Source organism: Rhamphochromis sp. 'chilingali' (genome assembly GCF_963969265.1).
Source record: "Rhamphochromis sp. 'chilingali' genome assembly, chromosome: 1".
Classification (NCBI taxonomy): Eukaryota; Metazoa; Chordata; class Actinopteri; order Cichliformes; family Cichlidae; genus Rhamphochromis; species Rhamphochromis sp. 'chilingali'.
In genome coordinates, this window is record NC_137929.1 from 46,418,893 (window position 1) to 46,435,834 (window position 16,942).

The following is a 16,942-nucleotide window of genomic DNA, read 5'->3' on the forward strand; positions in this document are numbered from 1 at the left end:
AGGTTGGAATAGATGTCAGCGCAAACTATTGCATGTCTGCCATTACCTGCCCCAAACCGGAAGTGACGTCATTTTTGCGGAAAATTTACTTTTTTACCTTTGGGGCCTTCTAAGCCTACACTGGTGTTTTTAAAAGTCATGTTTGACTTCATGCTTTTCTAAATAGTTTCTGCATTGCACTGCTGGAAATACTTGATGCACATGCTGGGGTTTTTTTTCTTTTTGCAAATTTGCATTATAATATTTATTTTCGTTTTTCCTGCAGTATATAAAAAAATGGCGTATCTTAAAAATAACACTATGAAGACACTCAGGATAAAGTTCCTGTTGTTGGAAACTATTTTGTGCAACTTTTTTGTATTTACAGTTCTGAGGGATAAACCTCTTGAATTTCTCTAATTAGAAATATGTTTAAAAAAAACAAAAACGAATTAATTTTTTTTCTTGTTTATTGCATGTTTTTTTTTTGCAATTTATGTAGTTATTGTTGACTTAATCAGAATGAGAATACTTTATTAATCCCGAAGGAAATTAGATTTACAGGAGGCAGCACGCTAATGGCTCATGCACACTTACAAAGGGACCTTCTGACCAACTTTACACAAACATCACATTGGGGAGACATGTCAGAGAGGTAGGCTGATAGGAAAAAAAACAACGAAAATACATAACATGAGGTAAGAGGAGGAGAAAAAAAACTCCACTCAGACTGAGCTCCTAGTGGGAGAACAGTTTGATAACAGAAAAAACACCTCAGCACAAAAAGCACATGACTATCAATACACCATAGAAACACAAGACAAGCAACAGGGGCGGGTAAGGGTAAGAGAGAGCCGGTGTAGACAGCGCATCCGGTCCTGCGCTGGTCCAGTTGACTGCCATCTTCGCCGGTAGGGCACAAGCATCGAAGACGTTTGGAAAGGGAGGGGGGATCAGTGTGTGCATATCAGTGTATGTGTGTGTGTGTGTGTCCAGAGTTCAGCTGAGACAGTGTCCTTCGCCCTGCCAGGCTAAGTAAACAGTCTTCCAGCCAACCCAGGTGGCCTTGCATGGAATGGGGGGAACAGTCTAAACACAGTCGTTATCAGGGGTTTTTGTTCACCTCCAGCCTTGAGGCCGCAGCTGGCGCCGAAGGGGTCTCCGCATGAAGTGATGATGGTTTTTACTTTAGTGCGAACAACTCATATGAATTTCAAAGCTGTTCTAACAGTCCAACACTGGTCTCTCAATCTCCCGTTGGAGAGCCGTGAGCTTTCTATGATGTTATCCAAACTGCTCAAAGAGCAGGTTCTGAGAACTCACGACCGCAGTGCACTTCCCAAGATTTGATCCAATTTGCGCTCAAAGTGGTATTCATATATATATATCTATATATATATAGATATATAGATATATATATAGATATATATATAGATATATATATGCGCACACCCCACTTTCAGTTATTTATTTGTAAAAAAATGTTCTGAATCATGTATGATTTTGGTTCCACTTCTCACGTGTACACCACTTTGTATTGGTCTTTCACGTAGAATTCCAAAAAAATTGATTCATGTTTGTGGCTGTAATGTGACAAAATGTGGAAAAGTTCAAGGGGGCCGAATACTTTTGCAAGCCACTGTACGTATTAGAGAACAAGAAAAATGTTTGACTTATTTTGTAGAAAAAAAATTGTTTTCAAAAATCGTACTGTTTTGTTTGTTAGATTTTTTTTCTAACTACTGATTGCTAAGATGTGGAAGAACCGCTTTCTGACGCCAAAAAAGCATGTATATATACACTGAGAGTATAAGAAATAGAATTATCTAGAACTATATTACACACATTACAAATCTTGAATGATTCCTTTAAAAATGTAACACTACTTCAAATAATGTTTTATCACCAATTTTTATGACAGACAGGTTGAATGCAAAATTATGTGTGATAAGTAAGATTTTGTATTATCTTTCCACACAGATGTTTCCAATTGGTACAGAAAGACTGAAGATGCAGGACTTCAGGTTCATGTTGTAGAATTAGAGGACGCTGCAGTTACGCCAATCTGTGGCACACTGCTTATGAGGCGCAGACTGATGTCATCTGGCAGTCCGTATGACTGCAGTTTCTGTTTAATCTGGGGAGAAAGAAGGAGCAGTGAGAAAACATCGCCGCTCTCTCAAGTGTGGTTTTTCTTTGAAAAGTGGATCTGAGATGTCATCTGCAAAACAGTTTTAATATTTTTATGTTGAGGAAAATGTATATTTGTTGAAATATGTCATAACGTGAGTCATGAGTGCAGACTTTTAAATGACTCAAAATACATTTCTTGCCACACAGCATAATTATGCTCAGAGATTTCTCAGAGAAGTCCAGTGCGCCAGCTGAAATTCGTGAATGATATCGCTAAGCTGAGTCCCATTGTGTCACGTTCCGAATTGGAAATTATTATTGATGCTTTTGTTTCATCTCGCTTAGACTATTGTAATTCCTTGTTTACTTGCTTAAGCAATGCCTCCCTGGAACAACTGCAGGGTGTTCAGAATGCTGCTGCTAGGCTTCTGACAAAGCATCACAAATACTCCCATGCCACTCCCCTGCTGATTCAGCTGCATTGGCTCCCTGTCAAGTTCAGGGTCCAATATAAGATCATAATCATGACTTATAGGGCCCTGCACGGTGTAGCTCCAACTTACTTAAGTGATCTTCTTCTTTCTTATCACCCCAGCAGGTCCCTGAGGTCTTGTGACCAGGGGTTGCTGGTTGTCCCGCATAAAAGGTTAAAAACAAAAGGTGACAGAGCGTTTGTATCAGTGGCTCCCAGACTCTGGAACTCACTCCCTTTGAGTTTGAGATCTGTGGACTCAGTCATGTCTTTTAAAAAGCAGTTAAAAACCTATCTGTTTAAACTCGCTTTTGGTTGATTTTGTTTTGTTTTAGATTTTAATGTCTGTTTTCTGTCTCTGTAAAGCACTTTGTGATTTTATCTTGAAAGGTGCTATATAAATAAAATTTTTACTTTTACTTTACTTAGTTGAAAATGTGAATACAAATTGTTATTTTCTTAATGAATACCAATATGAATTTTAAGCAAGTTTTCTTTTGCAGACTTTTAAGCTACTTTTGTTTTCTGGTTTTCATGACATGTGTTCTAATACATTTGTTATTCGCTGTATACAAGTATACACCACATGTCCAAAACGTTAGTGTTGCAGGAGGTCAGTTTGGACAGGGGTCAGTTTAACTCTGGATAAGAAAAATTCTAACCTGATTTAAGAAGAGATCCCTATTGATTTGAGACAAGTCCACTGTAGAAGACAACTTCATTTTCAGAGCTGCAACATCTAGAAACACAAAGACACCATGTTAGTCTCTAAACCAACAAGAACGTTTGGGTTGTTATTTTTTTATGTAGTTTGTTAATTAACAGAGATGGTCGCCAGTGCGTTAAAAATAATGCTTTACTGTAATCTGATTACATTATTTTCAGGTAATGAGTAAAGTAAGTGATTACTATTTCAAAAAAGCAATTAAATTACTGTTACATTCACTGTTTACTTGTTTAAACACACTGCATTACTGCGTTACTAAACTGTGATTTTGTTTGTGAGAGTGTCTAATGACAATGATGCACGAGCGTGTGACGTCCATGTCAGGAACAGACGCGTGTAGGTCAACAATGGTTAATATGGAGTGCGGGACAGAGTACGACCATGCAGCGTTTAAAGCTTGGAAATACTGACATTACTTTGAGTTTGATTCTGTGAAAAGTGACAAAAACATTAGCCCGCATGGGAAGAAAAGCTTCTTTTAAAGCAAAAAATTAAACTTTAAATCTGAGCAACCACCTAGTTCCCTGCCACTAGAATGTAGAATTCACAGAGAAACCCCCGGATCCCCCTATTGACATGACCGCTGTGGCACTGGGCAAATCTCCACCTGCTCCACTCCTGTTAAAAAGGTTATTTAAGAGCGACAGGACTTAGTGCCGCTTTGATTTTATTTATTTTTTGCTGTGTTTTACTTGCATCTATTTGAAAGAGTGTAAACACAAAAAAATATTTTATTTTATATGCTGAAATATGCAGGAAATAGGTTTAAATGTTAAACAAATTTCTTCCTTAATTTTTGCTTGATGCAATGTGTGTAAAGTTAAAAAAAAATTTAAGTAATAAAACAAGTTTTAAAAACAGACAAAACAGATTTTCTATATGCAGAAAAAATAGAATTGGGCTGAAATGTCTATTGCTTTATTACATTTTCAGGTTGTGTATCATGTTTTTTAAAAGTAACTAATTAATAAAGTAACTTACTTTTGAAAATAAGGAATCAGTAAAGTATGGGATTACTTTCTTGGAGAAGTAATCAGTAATTAGTGACTAACTACTATTTTCAGGTAACTTGACCAACACTGTTAACTAAGCTGGCCAGCCCTAGATTTTAACATACCACTCCACCCTCTAGTGGAGGTTTTGTGATAAAGATGAAAATGAAATTAAGATGATCCAGCACAATTCATTTTGGACTCTCCATTTGGTTTGATTCATTTTTAATGCAAGTACTAGTTTCTGTTCTTCTACTATTTTCTATTTATTCTCTAAATCTGATAAGTCAGGCTAACTTTGATTTAGTCCAGGCCTTCATACTCACACGCTGGTGTATTGGGTGATGTAGTTGGCAATGCTGTAAAAAGTTGAAACAGAGGTTACTCATGAACTGTATCAGTTGTGTAGCTGTTGGTATTGGACGTTAAAACACTGCTCACCAACGGTCACAATGACACATCGAAGCTCAGAGTGGTACTTGGCTGCCCTGTGAAAATAAATCAGTACAAGAGATTCTTTATCAAAATGCATTTTACATTATTTTTAATATACATTTTTTTAATGTTTAGAGAGTTTATCTTACAGTTACATATCTAAATAAAAATGTTTTTCAGTTTGGTACAGTTTGATGGATTTGGATTGAAGTCAAAGAACATGAAAAGCAGTGCCTTATGAATAGCTTTAAAAAAAATTACCATCAGTAAGTTTACATGTAACTCTGCAAGTATAAAAAATAAAATCAAACTTATTTGTTGCACAATTATTTAATGCAGTCCCAACATCAAGTCTCCAAACCATTAAACGTTACTATCTTTGTTAGAAATGCTCTTCCAGTGAGGCAGGATTTCAGCAGGTAAAATGTGGGCTCAGTACCCTTCAACACTCAACAGTCATGATTTTATACTCAAAAGGACAAAAGCTTTAAGTATTTTTCTTATCAGACACTAACAAAATGGTGTGCACCAAATAATGAATCAGCTATGAAAGGAAAGATAACATGTGTATGCCTTTACAAGGAGAGACTTGTATGTTGCTGTGGACTTGGTATCTTATTAATTTGGACAGATTGAAAAAACTTAGGTTTTTAGCATTAAATTATAGTTAGTTGCAGTTAGTTATAGTTATAAGTTGGCACATTAACCTATGTTGCATTTAGTATTTACAGGTTTAAATGTGGAAACTGACTTGGCCAGTCTTCCTGTTCTTATCACAAATACAGTAAAAAGCTTTGTTTGCAGCTGGACCGTATACTGTGTTTGGACTCACTGTGTTGCTCTTCTTTCTCTTTCTTCTCATTGTTTTACTTACTGAGGCAGTTCTTGTTTTATAAAACATTGCCGTTTTTATCTGTTTCTGCTCTTCTTTCAACTATCAAGTTGATCTTGTCACACACATTCAGGTATGTCTCTGTTGTTATGGAGTAATTCCTCAAAGGTATTTGACACACCCATGTCTACTGTCTTCAATGAATTTTGGTTTCTTTTCTAAGTCTGCCTTCCATTTGTTTTGATAGGATAATTAAAATGCCTGCGTCTGAAAGATTTACAGGAATGAAGGTTGGACGGAGTGAATATAAAAGCAAAATTAAAAAGTGCAGGCAATGAACTAAGCCAGTCAGTCCTCAAAGTTAAATAGTTTCATTGGAACAGAAGTAGACTCAAATGTATGTGCAAATTACATGTGCTCCATTTCACTTTGTTTTAATGAAAGTTTCAATATACTTTTGTGTAGGATCATATTCATGAAACAGGATACTGACCCTAAAACAGCTTGGACAACAAAACAAATGGGGTGGCTTTGTCCAGCTACTGAGTTAGATGGCGTCCACGTCAGTGTGAACTGTCCTGGGCCTGTTTGACTTTCTGTTACTGTGTGCGGTGTGCTGAACAGCAGCTCAGAGATCCTTTAAAAAAAAAAACAAGAAAAAAGTGAGTTTTTAAAAAGTTTATGATCTACAATAAGAAAAAAGTGTTTACCTGTGACATGCTGTAAATGCTTCAACTATTAGAGTGAAATTTTGACCGGATATCAGACTTTTATATAATTTTTGAAATAATTATTTTAGATTTTATTTACTGTAAAAATCAAGCAATTTTGGCTAAAAAGCTATTTATTTTATTCTTGTTTCTCTTTAATTGTCTTAGCTTAACCTAGTGCTAGTACATCCTAACATCAGTATAAAACCGGTTGGGTTGCTGGCTTGTCAAACCTGTCTGTAGAAGCGCAGTTAGAAGTGTTAAAGTTACACAACTCAGAAGATAAGATTCATGATCTGATTAAATGAAAAACAGGTTTGATTTGTGCATTAAAGCTACATCTTAATTTTAGAAACAGTCAGTGCTGCAGGATGTGTTAATCATTGGTAATTTAACAAATAAAGCCTTTAATTCTATATTTAGAGATCTACTTACGTGGAGTTAAGTGTCTGTGCCTTGATGCTGATAGCCAGAGTTTGATTGACGTAGGTGTAGAGCTGGGTTCTGTGGGCTGGGGTTGGAGGCAGGAACATGGGTAGAAAGAGTCCCTCTGTGCACGATGGCACTGCAGGATCCACTGAAGCAACACACAAAGCAGTGATGACAATAATAAAGACAGTTTTTAAGGATAGAAACTCTAACTCAGGGGTAGGGAACTCCAGGCCTCAAGTGCCGGTGTCCTGCAGGTTTTAGATGTGTCCTTGATCCAGCATAGCTGATTTAGATGGCTAAATTAGCTCCTCAACATGTGTTGAAGTTCTCCAGAGGCCTGGTAATGAACTAATCATTTGATTCAGGTGTGGTGACCCAGGGTGAGATCTAAAACCTGCAGGACACCAGCTCTCGAGGACTACCGTTCCCTATCCCTGCTCTAACTGGTCCACCAGGATTGTTTTTCTCATCTACAGGTAGCCAAGAGAAAGCTTTTTCCAAGTTCATAAGCAGCCATAAAGACAAGCTTTTTAAATCTTAAAAAATTCTGGATTTTCTGCAGTAAGGATAAAGTAATGTTAGCTTCAGGGTGAAAAGAAAAAAAAGGCCAAAATAACAGGGCCATTAAGCAGGAGCCAGGAGAAATTATTTGTACCTCTCACGACAAACTGAACTGGCATTTTGCTGATAGCATCGTTGGTTGTTATTATTGTTTGTGTCCCGTTGGTTTGAGTCAACGTTATGTTCTGTCTGGGAAAGTCCTCTATCATCAGCTGTACCGCATACGGACCTTCATCACTGCTGTTTGTGGGGCTGAATGACAGAGTACAAGAGGACTGCAAGAAGACAAAAATTGGGCCATGAAGACACCTCACATAGAGTTTACACTTATCTAAATTAACAAAAAGCAGGGGTTTTGATTTGTTTTTTATACCAACTTTGCCAGATATGATATGAAATGATGCTATGATCAAGCATCATTGCAAGTAAGTAAGTAAAAATTAATTATTTAGAACTTTTCACAAAGTTACAACTAATTTTTTTACATTTACTGGTAGCCAAAGAAGAGAAGCAAAAAATTGAATAATGTGTGACCTCTTGTTTGTGCCAATTAAAAGTCTTGCCGCAGCATTCTGTATAGTCTAAAGGCGAACCAAAGCTGATTTGTTGAAACAAGTAAAAAGACCATTACAATAATCCAATCAAGAAGAAATAAAAGCATGAATAATCATCTCAAGTTCTGCCTTTAACACCAGTAGGCTGAGTTTAGAAATGTTTCTTAGATGATAAAAACAGTTTCAAATTAGTTTGTTTGAAGTTTTTCTCAAGAGACATTGAACAACCAAATATGAGACCCAAGTCTCTTGATTTGGGTGTCCAAGACTTGCCCGAAACTTGATTGAACGGAAGAGCCTAAAAAACTGATATCCTGCTTAATTTCTGAAATCATAAGATCAGGAGCAACAATCAAAGTTTCTATTTTATCTGTATTTAACTGGAGGAAATTGTTGTTTAACCATTGTTTGATTCCTGACAATTATCTAAACAAGCCAATTTATATAACTCAGAAGCTTTGAAAGAAGTGTATAACTGAATGTCATCTGCATAGAGATGATAAGAAATATTATTGTAACATCTGATAATTTTGCCTAGAGGGAATATATAAAGCAAAAAGAGGATCGGACCTAAAACAGATCCTTGAGGTACCACAGAAGGCAAAGCTGATGTTTCGGACAACACTTGATTCATAAAGACAGTAAAAGGTCAGATAGATACGGCATAAAGCATTTTAAAACAACACCAGTAATCCCGAACAAATCCTTAAGCCTATTTATCATGACACTGTGATCAACAGTATCAAAAGCAGAGGTTAGATCCAATATAACCAGAACGGTGTACTCTCCAGTGTCTGCTGCCATTAAAATGTCACTAGACACTTCAAGTAAGAAGCGTTTCAGTGGAGTACAATTTGCGGAAACCAGACTGGAAAAATGTCTAGAACATTGTTTTCTCCAAAAGGTTGTTAAGTTGTTCTGCAACCGATTTTTCTTTGACACAAATAATATGATATTGGCCTGAAACTGTCTGGAAGAGATGGACCTAAACTTTAATACTGGTTTAACAATAGCTTGCTTAAAAAAAGTTGGGAACTGAGCAGGTATAAAGAGAAGAATGAATTATTTCCTGAATACAGGTGCCAATAGAGTCAAACACACTAAAAAAAACTGATGGAGGAAGTGCGTCAGTGTGGTTTAAAGTCAGTTTCATATGACCAAGCAGAGCACTAATGTCCTCTAAGGTAACAGGAGCAAAAGAGGACCAGGCATCAGAAGTAAGCAAAGTGCAAATGTGATACTGAGAGGATGATGGAGAAATATTAGACCTGATGGCAGCGACCTTATTACAAAATAGTTTAAAAAATTCATTACAATCAGATTTAGTATAGATTGGTACACGAGGATTCATGTTTATGCCAACATGTCCCGTGTGACAAAAAGAGTAATAGCTGTTACTTACTGGTGAAAGGCTGAGGACAGACGGTGGTGTGCAGGGACTACACTCTGAGAGTGATGCATCTCCATTTCTGCATTTCACTATGTCTCCATCAGGATCAAACATCAACAGGCTCAAATTTCTTGGACAGTTTGATGGAACTCTGAAAGAAAGTTAAAATAGAAATAAATGAATAAAAAATATAAAATAATCAAATTCATTCATTCATTTCTGTGAAATATCTGACACCATTTTTATATGTTCATGTTTGAAAACTACTCAGTACACCCACAGCCTGGACACTGTTCAGGTTTTATGGTTCAAGAGCTTCAAAATTGCATTAATGAAGGAGGACCAAAGGTTAATTTTTCCCTTTAAGACTTCTCTATCCTTATCCATCTCTACACAGAAACTTTCCGTGTCTGAAAGGCAATGAATTTACCAGAAGTGACACATAAAATTGTATGAATGTATGTATGTTTGTATAATTACTAAAAAAGAAATGGAGCCACAAACAGGGCTGACCTGATAGCTGGTATGATAGTGGTCTGTGGTGATGTGTTGGCTTTGCCAATGTCAGAGCGGATCCTCAGTTCCACCAGAGCCTGAATTTTAAATGATACAATGCCATTTTTGATGCCAAAGATCCAGTCTATGCCAGAGGCCCTGCAATAGAAATGAATGACTTCTCAGAAGTTGTGGTATTAAATTTCATTCCCCTTCAGTGACAAATCAACAACAAAGACTATATTTATGCATATGTAATTATGTATGGCTGCACTCACGGAATTGAAAACATAGAGTTGCTGGAAAAATACTGAGAGATGACTCCTTCAGTTTGGCACCACTCTCCACTTATCGGCTCATCGACCTTTTGTAGCACAAGTGGCTGACCGTTGATGTAGTAGGGCACACTGTACAAGCAGAGGCTGTAGCCCAACTTGTAATAAAGAATGCCCTGCAGATTTACAGTGAAGACATGTTTACCTAAATAATTTTAAAACTCACAAAGTAAATTTACTTGATTTTTTAAGAAAGTGTACTTACAGTGGAAGCTCCTGTTGAATTATTGCCACTTGGGTAGTAGTTCACCACTATACCATAAAAATTAGCCTGGACACAGACGAGCAGCAGCAGCAGCACCAGTGCAGAGAGCGACATGATGAATGTGATAAAGTCTCTGCACAAAAGAAAGTCATTAGGCAAAAGTAGGCTGGGGCATGTTGTAGTACGAGAAAAGTTTCATGGTTGTCTGTCTGACAATAATGTACTGTGAAGGCAGGGCTAATCCGGTTGCCAGGAACTTCAGACATTATCTTTGGTCTCCGTTTTTTATTTTTATTTTATTTTAATATTTTATTTTTGTAAACTCTTTCAGCAGTGGTTGGTTAGAGGTGTCAGTGTGAGTTTTCTGGTTATTACAGTATGCCCTACTTGAAATGTCCCCTCCATCTTATGCAAGAGCAATGTTTGTCAGTAATGACCTTTTACTTCAGAATGCCCAACGAGAGGAAAACGTTTTCCTTTTGTAATTACAAAAACTTTGATAAACAAATCAGTTCAATAAAGTTTTATTTATATGGGCCCCGATTTACAATAAGTTGTAAACAACAAGTCACCTCAAGTTGTTTTATATTGTAAAGTAAAAGCATTAAAATAAGATATTTGAGTTTGAGTTTGAAATTGATAATGATTCATCTTAAAAATCCTGACACACTGCTCTCAGTATTAAAAACTACAGTGTTGTACACACACACAGAGGGAAACTCAACACATGTAAGTTTTTTGTGTTCACCACGACAGTATTTCAGGTCTCTAACCAAAGTCCATTTACTTGGAGACATGGGAAGCCGTGCCAATGTTTTGTATGTAAATTTAAAATTTATAAGTCATGAAACTGACGTTTCTGTCCCCCATGTGAAAATGGTTGCTTTGAACAACTATTTTTTCTCTTCTTTATATTCAGCATTACTGCTTTTGAGCTGCTTTTTGTTTTATTTACATCACCATTGGTGATGCAGAAATCCACTTTTTCTCTACTTTATTAAAACAGCTCAGCAAAATTATTTTACTTCTTAAGAAATTGCTTTGTTTTCCCAAATTAACTGCTTTTTACTTATTTCCAGAACACCCGATGTTCAAGGGATAGTCTTGATTGCTTGACAACCATGAAACAAATAAAAAATTGAGAATCCAGACGATAACGAAAACTCAGAGTGTCTGTGTAATGAATGGTGAAAAAGTTGCATTTAAATTTAAATTGTACACATAGCATACCTGAAGCCCACCAAAAGTAATAAAAGTTTGCTTAAGCACAATACAGGAAGCATAAATTCAATCTATTCCCTTTCATTGGGGTTTGTGTGATGGCTGCTGTTGCACCATGTGAACTACCAAAGGAATTTCATATCCACAGCATTTAGAACAGAAGAAAAGAACAGAATAACTTTAACCTCATATGATTAAATATTTTTGTCTGAAAACCAAAAGCCCCTTTTGTTCTTCCCGCATATGTACATTTGACGTCACACATGCACACACCCAACTTAGACAATACATGCAGTCCATCTGTCATCGCTACTCTATGATTGTCTCTATATACATGACTTTGTTTTGTTTGCCCTAGTTTTCTTTTCTTTTGTTTTTTATCCCAAAGATATTTAATAAACATGTCACGCAGTTATGATATGACACAAGACAAGGAAAAAGTAGCTACAAGAAATCTATTTTATAATCATGAAAAAAAGACGCTGTTCATTTTATGTATGGAAATTTCTATTACATCGAGTGGCTTTCAAAAGTATTTGACCCCCTTGAACTTTTCCACATTTTTTCACATTACAGCCACAAACATGAATCAATTTTATTGGAATTCCACGTGAAAGACCAACACAAAGTGGTGTACACATGAGAAGTGGAACCAAAATCATACATGATTCCAAACATTTTTTACAAATAAATAACTGAAAAGTGGGGTGTGCGTAATTATGCCATGTAAAACAAGAGTTATGATCAAATATATATATATATATATATATATATATATATATGCAATGTTTGGTTTTCTTCCTGAATACTATCGTTGTTTATGTTTACTGCGGGACGCAACGGTAAAAACTGCGTTTTATAAGGAAAGCGCTCGAAAGCACTCTGAGCCTGTGAGCAAAAACAAAAACAAAAAAACCCCACCCTTTCCTAATGGTGGAAAAATGTACCATGTCAACCAATCAAAAAATGATATGGCAACATGGCATTTAGAGTTGCTTAGGAAGCGGGAAGTTTTAGGAGTGACGGCGGTGTTTTGAGATGTGAGAGATTTGCAACGTTTAGCGCAAATCTTGTGTAGTTAGTGTGTAGTGTAGTCAATAGTTTTGTTGTGTGTGTCAGAACAATGAGGCGACTGCTGAGTGTTACAGGTGTTACAGGAGTGATACACCTCCTGTTGTCAGGCCTGCAGGTATCAGGCTGTTGTTCTCCTTTATCTCATAGTGGACGGAAATGATTTTTTGGAGTGGCACAAATAATTTGTTTGGCATCAGATGTGATGCAGAACAGCTGATTGTTCTGTAAATAGTTTGAAATGTTTATTTAAAAAACGCCTTGGCTGCATTTTGAGGTAAACAGCTGCAAAAAACTTTGTTGTTTTCATAACTCAGTTACTTTTTGAAGAAGTAACTATATAATTAATTGCCCAACATTGGTCATTATATACTGTATTTTGCAGACAGAGAGTTACAGGACTCTCTCCCAGACCACAGACTCATAATACAAGTCAGAGCTTTATAGAAAAAAAAAGTTGTGTTTTCAAAATTGGAGTTCAAGTTATTTTTGCTTCCAACAGAGCTAACATGCTACACAGGTCATGAACAATATTTTTTTTTAATTTTCATTGTAAGTGGGCTAAAGCAGTTAATTAAAAGTAGTCTAACATAAATGTAAATGCTGTAATTTGATTATTTTAATAAACCATGTAACATGGATGGATTCAATGCTGGCGTGACCACAGTGTACATGTCTGCTGTTGCTCACAGTGGTCCAAGGGACCGCTCAGGGAGTTTGTGTGTTCGCTCAGACACATGACAAATTAGAGGGAACATTGCCCCTGAGTCAATACTTTGTAGAACCACCTTTTGCTGCAATTACAGCTGCCAGTCATTTTAGGGTCTGTCTCTACCAGCTTTGCACATCTAGAGACTGAAATCCTTGCCCATTCTTCTTTGCAAAACAGCTCCAGCTCAGTCAGATTAGATGGACAGCGTTTGTGAACAGCAGTTTTCAGATCTTGCCACAGATTCTCGATTGGATTTAGATCTGGACTTTGACTGGGTCATTCTAACACATGGATATGTTTTGTTTTAAACCATTCAATTGTTGCCCTGACTTTATGTTTAGGGTTGTTGTCCTGCTGGAAGGTGAACCTCCGCCCCAGTCTCAAGTCTTTTGCAGACTCCAAGAGGTTTTCTTCCAAGATTGTGTCACGGCTGGGGTCGCAGTCGTGTGGTGGAGTGAATGAGGATCCAAGATGCAGATGGCAGTGGAGATGCGAGTGGCGATTTATTTACAGTGAAAATAACAAAGGTGAGGGCAGAACTGAACATAAACCTAAACTGGGAAAAACTAACAAACAAGCCTGAAAACATAAGAACGGTGGGAGATGTATAGAGATGGCAGCTGATGAAATGCTGGGCAGAGAGACGCGGAGAGACACAGATAAAGACGGAGTTACACGGAGGATTCACTGAGAAACATAGAGGATGAACACAGACGACACGACGAGGAGCACAGGCCAACATACACTATAAATACACATCAGGTAATGAGGAGATGACACACAGGGGTGGACACAGCTGACACTAATGGACATAACAAGAAGCAGACCTACAAAGTAAATCCGGAAACACACAGACTGTTTAACAACACCAAATGCAGGGACCCGAACGGAGCACAGAGGGAAGACACAGGTAGGGATAATAAACACGACAACCAAACCCAAAGAACTAATACAAATTCAGAATAAACACCAAACACAAGATGAAACCAAAATGAAACACAAAACGCTGGGTCAATGACCCAGGACCATGACAGATTGCACTTGGCTCCATGCATCTTCCCATCAACTCTGACCAGCTTCCCTGTCCCTGCTGAATCAGAATGAGAATACTTTATTAATCCCGAAGAAAATTATGGGTTACAGCAGGCAGCACGCTAATGGCGCATGCACACTTACAAAGGAACCTTCTGACCGTTACACAAACATCACATTGGGAAGACATGTCAGAGAGGTAGGCTGATAGGAAAAAACAACGAAATACATAACATGAGGTGAGAGGAGGAGAAAAAAAAACTCCACTCAGACTGAGCTCCTAACGGGAGAACAGTTTGAGAACAGAAAAAAAACCACCCCAGCGTAAAAGCACATGACTATCAATACACCATAGAAACACAAGACAAGCAACAGGGGCGGGTAAGGGTAAGAGAGAGCCGGTGTGGACAGCGCATCGGGTCCTGCAGCATGTCTGCGCTGGTCCAGTTGACCATCTGCACCAGGAGGGAACAAGCATCGAAGGCGTTTGGAAAGCGAGAGGGTATGAGTGTGTATCAGTGTATGATTGTGTGCGTGTGTCCAGAGTTCAGCTGAGACAGTGTCCTTCACCCTGCCAGGCTAAGTAAACAGTCCTCCAGCCAACCCAGGTGGCCTTGAGTAGGATAAGAAGAACAGTCTATGCACAGTCTGTTATCAGGGTGTTTTTGTTCGGCTCCAGCCTTGAGACCACAGCTGGCGCCAAAGTGGTAGCCACATGAAATGATGGTCTTCTTCTTGGATCCTGAATAATTACACACACCGCACTTTTCAGTTATTTATTTGTAAAAGATATTTGGAATCATGTATGATTTTGGTTCCACTTCTCACGTGTGCACCACTTTGTGTTGGTCTTTCACGTAGAATTCCAATAAAATTGATTCATGTTTGTGGCTGTAATGTGACAAAATGTGGAAAAGTTCAAGGGGGCCAAATACTTTTGCAAGCCACTGTAAGTTGGGTTATTGTGACCAAATATTGGTTCAAAAGTCATCACTCAGAAGTTGGGTTGGTAATGTGCCAGGTTCTTCAATTCACTCCACAGCTTGACTAATTCAGTTGGGTCATAGGTTGGGCAGCTTTGATCAAATATTGGGTCAAACTTTTACCCGATTGTTTGGATTGAAGATAAGCCTCAGAAGAAGCCACATTATTCTTCACAAACTGCCATTTTCAACTAGACTGTGACAAGATCAGACATTACTGGACTTCTCCACTACTATGAAATAAAATGTGGTAAGTAAAAAGTGAATTCTAAGAGTTTGAAAATCATGGAGTTATTTTTGATATGCAATTGCAGTGCAATTTATTTGTTTATTCTGTTTATTCTAGAACTTTACCTACTCATTAAAGGTCTTTTGACAGATAACACCAGCTATCTTGTGATGAAGAAAGTTATTTTTACTTAAAATGCTTGATATCATCTGTTACAATTATTATCTGAAATGAGGGTGAGGTTGCTCTGTTTGACAAACTGTTTAGAAATCACTGTATATAGAACAAAGAAAGTATGAGATGGGTTCTGAGTTTCGATCCAATTTTTTATTAACCTCAACTGTAAACACTGGTCAATATAACCCAATTTTTTGGATAGTTTTCCTAACCTAGTGTGCTGGGTCAAACCAATAACCCAACCCTGTTAAGTTTAAACAACCCAGCGTTGGCTCAGTCATATTTGACCCAGCACTGGGTTACAAATTGGGTTATTTTAACCCAGCATTTTTTAGGGTGTAGCCATTGGGGAACAGAAGGACTTTCTTTGTTTGAGCTATTTAAAAAATTATTTTAGCAACACAATCAAACAAAGTTTTAGTCTAGTCTAGTCAAAGTTTTGGGGAGTATGTAAAAACATTTATGGTAGCTTAGGTTGGAACACAACCAAACTCCCTCTGTGTCCTTCAGACAGACAGACAAACATATTATACTTATCTGAGCCTATTAATTTCAAGAATTACAAGCAAGCTACATTTTATATTATAGGGAATATTTACACAAATAAAAATAATACACATACTTAAATTGTACTTATTTTAAATATTTGTGATTTAAATAACTGTAAAACATGTAGACACATCAAAAGAGTGTGAATACACAAGCACCTGTAAGGAAGGATTGGGGCGGGGCTGGAAAAAAAGACTTGCTAAAAGAACAGTTGCAAAAGTCTCAACACTGGTACAAGGCTGCCCCCTGGTGTAAAGGTTTTCATTAGATAATCAAGATGATTAAGTAATTGTTGCTTTGGCTACTTCTAATTTAGTATATTTACCATGCAATTTATTTTAATTTGTTTTAATAATTTATTACAGATTTCGTAATATTAATCCAACAATAAATTATGCCATATTATTAAATCACTTTAGATATTATTATTATTAAAAATGGGTACTTCTGCTTTGTACGTGAATTTAAATACCTTAGGTCAAGCATCCAAAGCTTTGGACATGTGCGGAGGAGAAATAGTGGATATGATGAAAAGAAAATGTTGAGAATGGCGCTGCCAGGCAGGAGGAAAAGAGAACGATCAGAGAAAAGGTTCATGGACGTAGTCCCCGCTCATGACCCTGGTTTGGACAAGTGAAAAGTAATAGGTGCAGGAGGTGGCTTTGTTTATCGCAGTTCATCGTTGACATGACCAGTAGGCACGCGGTTTCACCAAA

At 37.3% G+C, this 16,942-nt stretch overlaps 1 protein-coding gene across 1 annotated transcript; it reads right to left on the reverse strand.

Moving 5' to 3' along the window:
* Positions 1-4,606: 4,606 nt before the first annotated feature.
* LOC308408333 (uncharacterized protein) lies at positions 4,607-10,366 on the reverse strand (the record flags this gene model as incomplete). The annotated part of the gene is made up of 9 exons (XM_080900531.1): positions 4,607-4,662; positions 4,745-4,791; positions 6,064-6,207; positions 6,716-6,857; positions 7,368-7,548; positions 9,230-9,368; positions 9,731-9,871; positions 9,991-10,163; positions 10,253-10,366. 9 exons carry the CDS (start codon positions 10,364-10,366, stop codon positions 4,607-4,609), a joined length of 1,137 nt encoding a protein of 378 aa, XP_080756657.1.
* Positions 10,367-16,942: the final 6,576 nt, after the last annotated feature.